The sequence below is a fragment of the Ischnura elegans genome, chromosome 12 (genome assembly GCF_921293095.1).
Source record: "Ischnura elegans chromosome 12, ioIscEleg1.1, whole genome shotgun sequence".
NCBI lineage: Eukaryota > Metazoa > Arthropoda > Insecta > Odonata > Coenagrionidae > Ischnura > Ischnura elegans.
The window spans coordinates 29,769,023-29,783,534 of record NC_060257.1 but is presented as its reverse complement, the minus strand read 5'-3'; the positions used below and the strand labels follow the sequence as shown (position 1 = coordinate 29,783,534).

General features: G+C 36.6%; 1 protein-coding gene across 1 annotated transcript; it reads right to left on the bottom strand.

Annotated features, from left to right (window-relative positions):
- Positions 1 to 1,242: 1,242 nt before the first annotated feature.
- LOC124168652 (ornithine decarboxylase antizyme 1) lies at positions 1,243 to 9,682 on the bottom strand (the record flags this gene model as incomplete). The annotated part of the gene is made up of 4 exons (XM_046546915.1): positions 1,243 to 2,763; positions 4,777 to 4,862; positions 6,982 to 7,169; positions 9,503 to 9,682. Coding segments are annotated over 4 exons (567 nt in total), but the record flags the coding sequence as incomplete, so codon positions are not given.
- Positions 9,683 to 14,512: the final 4,830 nt, after the last annotated feature.

Genomic DNA, 14,512 nt, shown 5'->3' with positions numbered 1-14,512 from the left:
TTAAATTACAAGTATGTTTACAATATCTAAGAATTCAGGGTCCCTGACACCCAGTAGCAGCCACTTACATGTGACTTGAACAACATCAAGAAGATCAATGATTGCTGGTGGAGAACTGAAGAAGATCCCTGCCACCACCAAGGCTAGCAAGCCCGATTCATCATCGATAATGATTAGTATTGAAATTAACTGTGAATGTATGCTATGCAGAACAGTGGATATTGGGGTGAAACATTACAAGGACAAGTATTTCACAAGAAAAATTACATAAATGTAATTCGATGGCTAAGTTCTAACAATGAGTATCTCAAATTTGGCCGGTTTGAGACAGGTATCTTTAACAGAGTGTAATAACATTTAAAAAATAAAATACAATAAAAAAAACTGTTTGAAAATGAATGCTTCTTTTTCAGTTTTATGATCTTTTAGTTTTTAATTTTAGTGTACAAGTAAAAAAAATAATAGTTTTTTCACTCACCTGAAAAGTGGCTTTTTTTGAGATACTGGTTGATAGAACTTAGCCATTGATATCCTTTTCAAAATTTCAACTTTAAATTATTGAACCTCCATTGATCACTAACATCAAGTTAAGCTTGATTACATGGTCATTTTATTGTCCCCCTTAGTCCTCACTTGGGCAATCTCTTTTCAGGACCGGAAAAGCGATCATTCGAGGCATCACTCTTTTGAATCACATGGTCATCACCGTCACTCTTTTCATCCCTACATACGCCATTTTTTCCAATATTCTCACAGAAAATTGTTCATGGTTACCTATGTCGTTCGCATGATTGACAAGCATTGCACTGTTATCCCTCCATACAGCCACGCGTTCTTATGGGCTGATAAGCGGTTTCAGTGACATATTGAGTGATGAAATAAGTGATGGGAATCCTCATCCATGGAGCCATCAGGAAAAACAATGGCACAAATGGCATTTCCAATTGATTACTAGTGTGAGCAGTCATAATTGACAAAAAATTAGTGTGTGATTGAGGCTTTAGCAACTAAGGCCATCATTTCACATCAATTGAAAGCATTGAATTTAAATAAGGAAAAAGGAATAATGAAATATTTTATCTCAGCTGAGTAATGCACCATTATTATTTGTGTCTGCCTCTTAATCCAGAAAACCATTTTTAAGGAATATTTGTGCAATTACAAAATTGAATAATCATTTGCATGGTGTTGCAGAGAAGAGTAATGAATGATTAGGAGAGAGTTAAATAAATAAGCTCAGAGTTAAATCAATCAATAGTGTATTATTTATTAAGAACTTCAAACCATTACAAATACACAAAAAATATGAAAATGATTTTTAAATTACTCCTTAAAGACTACAGCTAGAATAAAAACTGTATCAGATAGATAGAAACTATTGGTTACCATTTTCCCAGTTGCAATATATGTATTTCAAACCACCATCAAAAAAAGAGTAAAGAAACAAGCCCTATACAGATACACAAAATTAAAAAACAACCTTCAAATATCATCCTTCTCAGACTTGCAAAAGAAGATGAGATAAATCAATAAAAGCATGAGGTGGTCGGAATCACTAAAAACTGGAATGGAATCGAGGATATACAACTAACTAAACATTTATAAATTTTTTTTTTAGGCATTTAATCTTTTTCGTTTTTTTTTCTTCACATTTTGCAATTTTATTGTGTCTAACCATTATGTCCACAGATGGCAGAGATGGCAAGTCAGCAGGGCAGTTACAAGATATTTTTTCTGCCGTGTAACAAAACAATTTGTCATAGCTCAATGCAACACAGCAGGCACCAGCTACTCACAGGAGTAAGGAACGATCCTCATTTAAAAAGTTACAGTCTAAGGAAGATTCCACACACTGCTTAAAATGATATCCTGAATGCCACATTTCAGGACATGTCAAAAATACAACAGCTTTCGTTCTATAAAGAAATAACAGCTGAGCAAATTTCATTGAATTAATGCACTCACACTAACATTTTTCCCGAAAAATTGGCATTATCACCAAATACATCGAAACATTTCACACACAATGAATTTTTAAAATTGTGCCAAAACTTCAAGGATTTTATCAAACTTCTATCCACTTGAATTTTAAAACTGCAAATAGCCTAGGAATACCCGTGACGAATGTAATACATAGCTGGTACACTCTGTTTTGCCTGTCTTGTCAACGCAACTCATGGGGCGACCTGACGTCTTCGTCGCCACTCCATAATCTTGCCACTGTCGGTGTAAGCTTGTATATGCTCATAATACACAGCTTGTGGGGAAACATCATGTTGAGAGAGAGAGATTTATATATTTTCTCATAACAAGGGTAAAGGGAGTGATGAGGGCAGTGAAGGGGGGGGAAAGAAGGCTCGAGGAAATTTTTTTGCCACCCGTTACACATTCTGCAAATTACAATCCAACATTCAAAAACCTCTATTAGGTGAAAACTATTGCATGCAAAAATTTCTGAACCACAAGAATGATACAGCTCATAGACAAGAAAATGACCTTCCTCCCTCGCTTATCAGCAAGCTTTCAACTGTTTTAATTCTTGACTTGCATGAAGGATGGCAGTGTGGGGCTACAGGGTGGAGGAAAGAGGAGGGGACAATAGGAGGGGGAGAATTTCAGAGGGGGAGGGGACACCAGAATAATAATCTGTTCACTCGATGACATACAGCATGTAGAGGTTGGTCTCAGTGTTGCAGGGCACCATCTGATGACCTGGTGCAAGAGTTTGGAACCCCAAAAACATGAATGTTCTCACGAGGAGAGCTGAAATGATAAAGAGAATTACAGTTAAAACTAGAAGGAATTAGGGACGGTTCAGTTCAGTCCTTTGGCTCTCACAAGCTAAGTCCCTCAAATGTCACCGCATGATCTCGTTCAAATATTGCAAGGTGATAGGAAATGGATCCCCACGAGATGCAGTTTATTTTTCAGCCACCAATGCTCAATACTTCCAAGATATTTGCGATGGAAAGTAACAGGAAAATGCCAAAATTTAGGGAAGCCTTAACGCAACAATACACATTCAGTGCTCTTCATCCTAGCAACGGAGAATAAGGGTCCATGGTGATGCACGTTGCATAAATATAGGCGTTTCATGGTACTTTCCATCACAAATTTCTCGAGAAGTATCAAGCATTAGCAGCTGAAATAAAACTGCATCTCATTTTCTATCACCTTGCAAAATTTGAACGAGATCTGGTGGTGTCGCTTGAGGGACTTCCCTGCCAGTTGCACCAGATCTAGAGCTTAGAACCAAAACCAAGCAAAAAAATGCACCAAAACAATCTGTGCAGAACACAGGTTGAACACTAAACGAGCATAAATTACATTACATAATTTAATTAGTGATCTTATAGAGCAAATCAATGTAAAGAAAACTTTATGTATTTTATTAGGTAGTTTTTTTGTGATGCCATCACAAAAATCATTTATGGCTTTTGAAAATTAAGCAATGAAAATCAGGCATTCAATTAAGGACAGGAACAGAGAACCTAATGCAAGAAACACCTGGGATCAGAACCAACAAAAAAGAGTTCAACTAACCTATCCTTAGAAGAGTCCAAAAAAGAAGTGGAATCTATATCATTAAGTGACTTGTGACCTATGACCAGTTACACTTAGATTTGAATTACCCAATTTCCCTATTTATTGATCACAGACCTCCATTCGGTAGTAATTTCCAAAAATTCCAACACCCCAAAAACCAGCAATTTAGAGCCCTTTAATGAGATGGGAATTAAAAAATGTACCATCACAAACACACAAACCCTATGGGTAACCTAACAATGTGGGGCTTGAACCCAGGACTTTTGGTTTGGTTTTACAAGTACTTTACCTCATCACACAACTGAAGCAAGTAATTTGACCAAATATGTTAATGCTAAATAGCACTGCCATTGGGAAATATGTTGAATGAATACAGAAAAAGTTCAAAGTTATGGTTTGAAAACATTTTGAAGGCTGGCAGAGCAAATAATGCTACTATACAAAAATCTACATAGACTCATGTACGATTGAACTCATAACTGGGAACAGGAGATGGTTTAACAAGTGAAATGAAATTGATGCAACTAACTTGTTAGCAATCTTTAGCTGGTTATAGTCACTAAGGAATTGCCATAATTCATCCTACTTTTTATGGGGAAGGATGTGCTGTTTATATAAAATCTATAAAACTGATTCACCATGGTTTTCCATTTTTGTACGTGAATATTGTTAATTCAGTCTGTAGTTAATTGATTTCCCCTATTCAGTTTATTATTATTATTTCTAATTAACTTCCGTCTGAATTGAAAAGCTGTCCCCCTTTCCTATTCAAAGTTAAATTACGCAATTTTTTAGCAGGTAAAGCCTATTATGACATTAGCGATTATTTATTATTATTATCATTAAATTAATTAGTAACAGCAAAATTAACGAATTCATGAAATTGCTACACGACTGAATGGCTTCTATCAGACATGTAAAATGCCAATTTGCCAACCAATAAACATTATAATCATCCATTATCAATACACAGGAAACGAAAAAATTACGTTATCAGTCATACCTAAAACATTTATAGCAGCTTTTACATTGTGGAATATTATTCCGAAAAGGCTGGCATAAATGATTCTGAATATGAAATAAGAAATATTACCAATTACTATTTAACATAACATTTTGTGATTTTTAGGAATTGGTTCTCCCCACATCGACATGTGATAAATGTGCCAAATACGCTGCAATAAAAATATTCAGACATCACTCAATAAGAAGTCAATGTGGCAATCTCACCTCGATCACTGCGATCTTTCTTGAAGCAGACAATGACATGCTCGCATTTAAGCACTTCCTCTGCATACTCCAGCAGTGATACGAAGCTGAAAAAAGAAAAATCCTCAATCAACCAACAATAATCAAATTCAAGACAAGTACATAAATTATGATTTGACTTATTATTTTGGATATTTGGTAGACACTTCCACATTCCTCTGAATCATCATGTCTCAGATTTGAAAAATGAAATCAAGATTTTTTCAGGAGATTTCCGAGTTTTCTAAATCTGTCACATCTTTCTCCTGTTCCATGGAAGAGAACAACTAAAATTAGGGTAAGGTAACTGAAGGATATGGATGCAAAGGACAGGATGTCAAAATTTCAATGTAAAATTTTATCACAAACAATTCCAATAAGGACACTGAAAAAATACACTGGAAACGGAGTGAAAAAAATGAGGGTAAGGAAATATTGAAATCTTAACATAAAGGCCTGATTCATTGTTTTTGAAATTATGAAATTAAGCACATGTTTTCAACCCGATAAGAGGCATTCTGTCTTTCTATTCAAATCAATGTAATCAATCAATGAACATGACATATAGTACATACCACTTTCTTAGGTAGCTACTGTTTAGAAGCCAGAAGTAGTGAGATCTTTCTAGAAAACTTGGCAAGGTTACAAACAATTTTTTTTTAACATAGTGACAAGCTTTCAACTACTTAACAACGCTGACAGTTTATAGCAACAGTCCAACAGTTGAACTTAATTTTTAATAAAAAAAACATGGACTAGAGAGTGTTGAACCTAAAACTGAGACGTCTGCAAATACTCTTCCCAACTGTGAAATTTCGAAATCGGTTTGAGAAGCTGGGAATAGGGTGGTTTCCTATTATTTTTTTATTGCCTAAATCGAAAGATTATTACTCCTGGAGTACGTATTTCACGCTTTTAGATTTTTAAATGACAATATCTATTTTTCGCGATTAAATGAAAAGTGAAAAATTTCAAGCGCACGAAAACGCGACGCGTAAGTAGGAATGATGGGAAATCTCTCCGTACGTCGTATTTCTGGTTCCCCCTCCGCCCGGTGAGGTGACCTTGAGGCGAGGCTTAGCGCTGATACGTCGCAGGCTGCCAGCGGGTAGCCTAGTACCCTGCTGGCTGGTAGCGCTTGGCTTAAATAAGGATTATTAATACCTTATCAAACGAAGGAAACTTTCCGACCGTAGGCAGTTTCAATAGGTGATTATTAAGACATGTTTCCCTGAAGTCAGTGCTTCATGCATGCATTGGTAATCTCAGACGATGTAAAACTCCTATCTTCTCCTATAGAAACTAGGTCCATGTGACGTCACGTGGAGTGGAATTGCATGGGCGCCAATCTGGCCCTTTTCAAATAAGGATAAAAATGGACCATTGCCATTCGTCTAAACCGGTATTTCTAAAACGAAATAATTTGTATATTATGAATATGTACACTAATGGTGGGTAACGGATCGCAATCAATGTCTTTCGCTTTCTTTGATGAAGGAAACTACCCTATTACAAGGGAGCCCATTTTGTATTGGCGTTGATTGCAGTAAAATTAACATATGAATTTTGATTTTAGAGAATTTTTCACCCTATCAGGAGAAAGAATGCTAATAATGATAATTCATAGTAACTTCATTAAATTCTGTGGGGGACAGATCAAATACAACAAATATTTGGGGGGGGGGAGAGGGTTGTTCCCAACAGGATCGACACCAGCACTACTTTGAAACCTGATCAAAACAACCCTCTCCTGTGCCATTTATACACATGGAATAGAAAATAAGGTCTATTTAGTTAAATATTTACATTTGGAATTCCACCAAGTTCTACTTTCCTCCATGATAAAAGATGATGCAAGGATGATGCATGTGTCTTTATGACCAATATCGCTTTTGTATATGTTTAGTTTATTTTCTGTTTTTAAGTTCATTTGTTGTTTTGTTTACTTGTGAGCATGTTTGTTTTTATTTTGATTTCTTTAATTTCTTTGTTTGAGACGATGCTATGGTGATAAAAGATAAATAAGGAATTGTTAAGGAGAGAGCCATCTTGAAGTGGATGTAAAATAGGATTGAGAATAAAACAGGGTGTCAAGTGATATTTACATTGAGTTTAATCGCTGCGATACGTTAAGGAGAAGTCTACAGCTAAGCTTTCAAGCCTATGAGAGCTTTCACGTCTACTCACCCTTCCTTGGAACCCTCAGGGAGCAGGCATGAGGGCACCTGCAAGTACAAACGCTGTTGCCAGAGTACAGCTTCCCAGCAAACTTGAGTACTCTCCGTTAGGTGAAGCACAAATGTCAGCCGCAGGCTCTGGTCGCCATCCCCATCATTCCGGTGAAGCTGTTTTACCCTTGCTATCAACTCACTCTCCTGCAAAATTAAGACAAAATTACAATAAGGTTTTCATCCTGATGAGTGGTCCTTGTACTCAAATCATATCAATGCAATCATATTTTCACAAGCACTCTTCATTATTGGGCTCCTCACTTGAACAACAACATAAATTCCATGGCTGCAAGAACTGTGAGAGGTGCATGTAGTTTCTCTCTGAATTTTGATTTCAATTAAGCCAAACAACATAGCATTATAAAACAATTATGATTCCAATACGTGATTCCAGCCAAAGGAGACACCTGGCTGAGAACGCTCAAAACAGAGGAACTATGGTCATTACGCCCCTGGGCTATCAGGAATAGTGCATATGAGACCTTTATACTGATTTATCGACTAGTTACGGGGTGAAGCCTACTTCTTGGTCTCATAGAAATTATTAACCTTACTTAAGGTTAAATATTTTTTAATTCTACGGCTCTATTTTAATAATTGAAGAGCAAGTACGAATGGTGCAGATCATACCATTTGCAAATCCAGGAAATTCAATTATTCAGTATTAAACAGCCCTTGTTACAGATGGTGTAACTTGGTGGTGGCTTACATGGTCCAATGTAATATTGGACCACGTATGCCAAAAAAGCACAACTTATGAAGCGAAAAAATCAAAATTTACCATCTCAGAACCTTTTGCAAAGTCCGTATACATCACACCAACTTACATATTTTGATCTGAGGATTTATTTATACTCATTAAATATAAATATACTCAATAAATCCCTTGCCTGGACTGTTGAGAGGTTCTTTTCTCGTGAGAAAATTCTGTGAATGCCAGGGATTTTTATTCAATTTTGTTTGTACATATCCTGATTAGAGAACTGAAATAAAGCCTCATTGGAAAAGTTTCATACCAACTCTTCCCTGATACAAGTTATAATAGCACTGGATAAAAAATATAATGACTTCTGTTTAATAGTTATTTTTTAACATGTGAACAGTGGGAAACTACAAAAAAAAGTAAGATATAATTGAAGACAATAATGAGGTCTATTACAAACAAATGAAATATTTTCCTTCGCTGGTGAATGAGAAATTCCAATCAAGCTGGCGATCATCTACAATATAAAATAAATCTCATAAGGACAGAGACATTCCGACATTATAACAGAACAAATTAGACATGAAATTACTTTTATTAGAGGGCCAGCAGGTATTTAGAAAACAACCTTAAAAGTTACTCTAATGCATTCACTTCTAATCGCATGCACTAAAATGTAAACTCTAGTGAAATCTTTTCTACAGGGTACAATTTAAGATTTACTTTCAGAGTGTAAGTAAGGTGTAAATGAATATAACCACAGCTACTGATGACATTCATGATGTCATGCAGATTATACCCTAAACTAGTCATTCATAACCTTAATTTAGAATAAAAATTGCAGTCCTTTTACGTACAGACTGTGATACAAAAACTAATTTACCCCATTAAAAAGTTGAATAGTCCTAGAGACCTATTTTAAAGCACGATAATTTTATATGATCCCTTTCACAGTCATCACTGTACAAGCATGATTTTGATGTGTAATATTTTGCTTCTTCCAGTGATTAATTTAGTTTTCAAATATTCATTGACTGGCATAAATTTTTTTTTTTAAGCTTAAGGTATTTGAATTTGAATACTTCGATTAGGTAGGTTTTCAAAGTTCTTTTCCAATACATTGTTAACCAAGACATGTCTGTTAAAACTGTCAGTATATGACATGTACAGGTGCAGTTCTCGTCTCTCAATTGAAGGCATTAACTTGTCATCAGCCAATATACAATGTTGGGGAGGCATAGAACATCACCTGAGCAAAAAGTGGATCATCCACAGTTAAAAGTCATGACAATGAGAAGGATCTTATATGAACTAATAAGATACAATAATTAACTCAATAAAACTACAATTTCATAGATAAACTTTTCTTGGGTTCCAAAAATTTAAATTCTAAGAGCAACGACGTTTCGGGTTTTGATTCTTCACCCATTCTCAATGTGCGAAAGATCCACAGAGAAAAAAATCATTCGCCTTGACCGGGATTCGAACCCGGATTTCCGGTCAAGTGCTTTAGCCAGTTAAGCTACCGAGGCGTCATTCTTCCCTGTGGATATTTTCGGACACTACCTTGGACACGACCGGAAATCGAGGGATCCAGGTTCGAATCCCGGTCAAGGCGAATTATTTTTTTCTTTGTGGATCTTTCGCACGATTGTGCATTGCGGGTGACTCCCGTAAAAGTTATCACCGCGGCTAGTCCCGGTATACTTTAAACTACCCATTCTCAATGCTACTAAATGATTATATTCTAGCATTTCTACAACTTCATGCTTACATTGACAACCTGATGTTGATGGTTGCTCACATGATTATAGTACTCTGTAGTAGTTTGGCTCACAGAGAGCTCTTTAGGTTTCCCCACACCGCTGCCCTCTGTGCTTTGTTGCAGTGACAACGGCGTAGACACAATTCTTGCGGCGTGGGGGACATCAGGACCACCACCGAGGCCCCACGCCCAGCGTTATGGAGTAGTGTTGGGGCATGGCAGTCACTTGCTGTTTGTCCAGCTGATGCATACTACTGCAGGGGCAAGAAAGGAGATCATTAACACAAATGGAAATTTGTTGCATACTGCAAACAATGCTTTACTCATAATTATCAACTCTTTTTCACTTGTTAACATAATAATATGCAGCAATACTACCAAAGGCTTTGTAAAAGCCATGTCATAGAAAGTACACATTTATAAGAGAACTGTGAGAAATTACAGCATTTGACGGAATAAATGATGGACCTTCTTTTTTGAAAATAATAGCTAAATATAATCACCTGGATCTTTTAAGTGAAGGCTCGTCCTCCATGGGTTAATATTAATATACTTCATTATTAATACCTTCATTCAATATTTACCAATTTATATTTATAATTAAACTTAAGAATATTGTGGTTATTTAGCTCATTGCCGCTATGTGACATTTATAATTTTATATATTTAATGCATGACTATGTATACATATAGGCTTATAGGCCACATCTTGAGACATGATGGCCTGATGAAGACAATCGTCGAGGGACAAGTGGAAGGCAAGAATGGAAAAGGAAGACCTCGAGCAAAATATATGGAACAAGTAAAGAAGGATGTGAAAGAGAAGAAATACGTAGGTGTGAAAAGATTAGCTGATAGGAGAACTGACAATGAGTAGAGAGCTGCGTCAAACCAATCCTAGGATTGTTGACCAGGGATGATGATGACTATGTATCATTTTGCTCACTTCCGCATTATCAAAGGAGTTGGGAGCGAGACACCAAACGAGCTTGATATACATGTAGGATGATGCTCGTTCAACCTCACTTAGAATTTATAATCTTGCATAAGATCTAAAAGAAACTTAAGTTGTTGGGGAGCTGAGCCTTCACTTGGACATATTTCCTAGTGCATGGCATACTGAAATGAGGGTACGTCTTATATGCCGTCGAATACTATACTTTCTTATTGAAGAATTTTTACCCCTACTAGAATTGTCATCTCTGCACCATCGATTGAGTCCTCTTGCTCAAACTTACTTGTTGTTAGTCTATCTGCATTTCATGCTTTCTTTTCATGAATACAAAATGAGTAATGAGCTAGCTACTTAAAAATAGCTGTTGTGACTCTACCCATTTACAAAAGTTTTGTAAAAAATCACTTCGACAGATATCGATGCACTAGAGTTAATGATATCACAAGGCATTCACCTTTAAAAAAATTTTGGCTGACACAATGAAAATACTGAAATGGTTGTTATCCAGAAGTATACCAAGTCCAGTTTTTGCAGTTTAAGCAACCAGTTTCAACTAAAGGTAACCAAGAGATTGATTAAAAAGGGACCACAGAAAGTAAGGAGCACACATCTCGAGCATTTTCTACAAAACTATAAAACAGTACTCCGAAAATTCCGAACTCTATTCTAATCGAAGATGTATACAGATACATTAATGAAAATGAAAACTAATAAAGAACATAACTCAAATATCTACTTATGCGACTGCTTCCACCAGTGGAGTAACAATGATATCACAACCAAAACTGAAATGAAGTTGAAAAAGGAAGTGCTAAGAAATCTGTGCTCTATCTTTTGAGATAAGATTTTCATTTAAAAACACTGCAAGGAGGTTATGTCAAATGGACAGTGAACTTCTGTGGTAAAAGGACAAAACAAATCATCAATTTAGACAGATAAAATGAAACTTGTATTTTTCCATCTGCGATCACCAGAATAATCCTAAGCTATTCTATTCTGTTAAGTTTAATGAGATGTTTGAAATTTACTGGAGAAAGTCTATAAGCCCTGGCCTATAAGCAAAAGAATGATCGCAAAGAGGAATTGCACACCACCAAGGCGCCGAGGAAAGTAAGACCTGATCCTTCTCCCGCCAAAAACTATGGCCTAAATCCACACGTGCCTTGGGAAAAAAATACTGATATAATAACCAAGACCGATATTGACCCAGAATCATGATAAAATCGAACTCAGGCTCGTCACCGGAGTACTTTCCTATTTACAACCAAATTAATGCTGTAATGATCAAATCACGTTGCTCACATCAAAATGGCACGAAGGTGGGTACGAATTGGTCGAAAAAGTGCTAACTTAAAATTATGAGGATTATTATGTATTATATTAATTATGGATCCACATTCCTACGCCCCAAAAATCGTTTGAATATCATACTCTATTTACCCTGATTTCGTTTTATAATCTGATGGACGTCTTCTATGAGGGGAAAATATCAATTGATGAATGCCTCGGCAAAATTGATTAATTTAGAGTACGAACTCATGATACATAAATCTGAATAAGATGTATGACCCACCCTCAACCAATGTTTTCTTACAAATTGTAAGATTTTATCGTTTAAAACTTAATCACCACGAATTTACGTGAAACATTGAGTACAGCCTAGGCAGCATTTTCCTGCCTCTCAAATTTGAAAATTTTACATCAGTATTTTTCCAGATTTACATTTGAGGTACAGGCTAATTTTGACAAAGGCCCACTAAATATACCACGAAAATTTCATGAGGACGAAGTCGATAAATGAAATAGTAATTCGTCACGGATAAATACAAAATACGGCCGGTCGAGAGAAAACGCTGCGTTCTGTTCAAACAGGCAAAGCAATGAAATCACTTTCCCTATCTCTTCGCGAATGGGTTGTATAGTCCGAGCGAGGATTCGAGAAAAACCCATGGTAACAGAGCACCCGCGATCGTCAATGGTTTCCGAGCTGAAGGAACAAGGTAGCCGACCTAGCAACCAAACTTAATCGGGAAATTCCCACACGTGGCAGCAATGCATAACACATTCGAATGCAACCTCGCGGGAGGCTGCCTGGGTGCAGCCGAGCTAAATACATACGCCCGTCCGTCAATACGAAATTGGCCGACCGCGTTCGAAACGCGTGGCACAACGTGACTGCGGCTAGAGCAAGGAGGTTGTAAATTGCTGGAGGCACTGTTTCTAAGATTTTGGCGTGGTCAAAGTTACCTCATCTTAATTTGACAATTTTCGGACTTAGTCTCCGACTTATATTTTGAGGTAGCAAAGTTTTGTTCTGAAAATGAACTACATTAAGTGAAAAATGATCCATAACCATTAGTATTTCGCTGGTGATTGTCATCGGATCTTTTCCATCATTCGCGATACTTATATTATAGCATAAATCTGTGTCCTATTAGCCACTTTATTGGTGGGGATATTCTTGAAAATATACTTTATTACTGTAATTGTTAGATTTCCGTTCGCTACAATAAAATTAAATACCAGTATAAGAGCAGGTAAATCACTAATGTAGGTTCGAAGATTTTCGCGGCGTTGATTAGATGATCTCTCCATTCTATTCGGGTTTTCACCGCGTTCGTTGTTTTAGTGACAACAGTTTCGACCTGAAGACGCTGACTGCAATGTCAGCGAAACTATTGTCACTAAAACACAACGAACGCGGTGAAAACCCGAATAGAATGGAGAGATCAGGTAAATCACTAGTTTACCCTCGTAAAATTTTAGATTCAGCTGATCTGGTTTTGAACGTAACCGTGGTGATTGATAATAATATTTCCCTGGGAAAAGATGTTCGGGTCTTAAATTCGCGAAGCCTACCAATAAAGTGAGAAAAAAAGGTTTCATGGTGCGTTCCATAGCTTATTTTAATGCATTAACGAGTTATGACCAAAAATTTCACCAAATAGTACTTACTCATTGACCCTTATGGGATTGTCAATGTTTTGGTCAAAGCGGGCGTTGCTTGTCCTACCCAAGCACCCCAATTCCGGTGGTGCCCCCTCCAGATATTTACGATCTCCTTGGGTTGGAGCAAGAAACAATTGGAACGAAACTAACGCTGTGTCACCAAGTGGCTGACCACCACTAATTCAAATTGACCATAGTTTTCTTAAGAAGCAGCCTCAAATCCTACCTTTCTGCGATTATTATTATTATTACTATTTAAGTATTCGACCGTTGAAGTGGATTTGCATGGAGTATTTACGAAGTACATGGTCAGTCTCCCCTCCCTTCATGGCCTTCCACCTTTAATTCACTTAAAAGGTCTACTCATTTTACCAAAAAATCATATTCCTTATCTTCCTCTCCGACGTTTATCCAACATCCTACCCTCTAACACAGTTCACAACAACAAGTCAAAAATAAATGACGTCCCCCTGGAAAAAAACATCTGACTAATATAACCGCATATCATAACTTTCGCCGCTACATTTAAGATAACGCATCACTTCCCTCGGCTAGCACTACTTGTTTGAAACTTATTCTCTCCCAAGAGATTTTCGGAAATTTACAGCAGGCCCTTACAAATATCTCAATATTGAAAATTTTACTTCGTTGTGATCTCGTATTTGAAAATTGTTATGCGAGACCTTAAAATGTTGAATAAGGTCTACTCTTAATGCTCAAAACATTTTAACATGATTACCTAAGTATTAAACGAGTAATTCGTCGCGGAAAAGGACAAAAACATCCGGTGGAAAAAGAGAGATTTGGCCGCGCTACAGTTTCCACCTAATGATAATGTGAACGTATAGCAAAGCGTAACAGTTCCTGAAATATGAAGTGTGTAAAATTACCATCAAGAAACTCATCTGTGCTATTTATGTCATCTTCAAAAAAAAAACCCAGAGTCCATTTAAATATATTATACGCGAATGAAGCTAATTAACTCGAAGCCATTAATTGACATTGATTCACTGTATAATATCTCTTCCTAATGTAATGATAAGTTTATCATAAGCTGGAGGACAAAAAAAATACACTTTTTAATGGTATATGGATAGCTTTCTAAGAGTACCGTA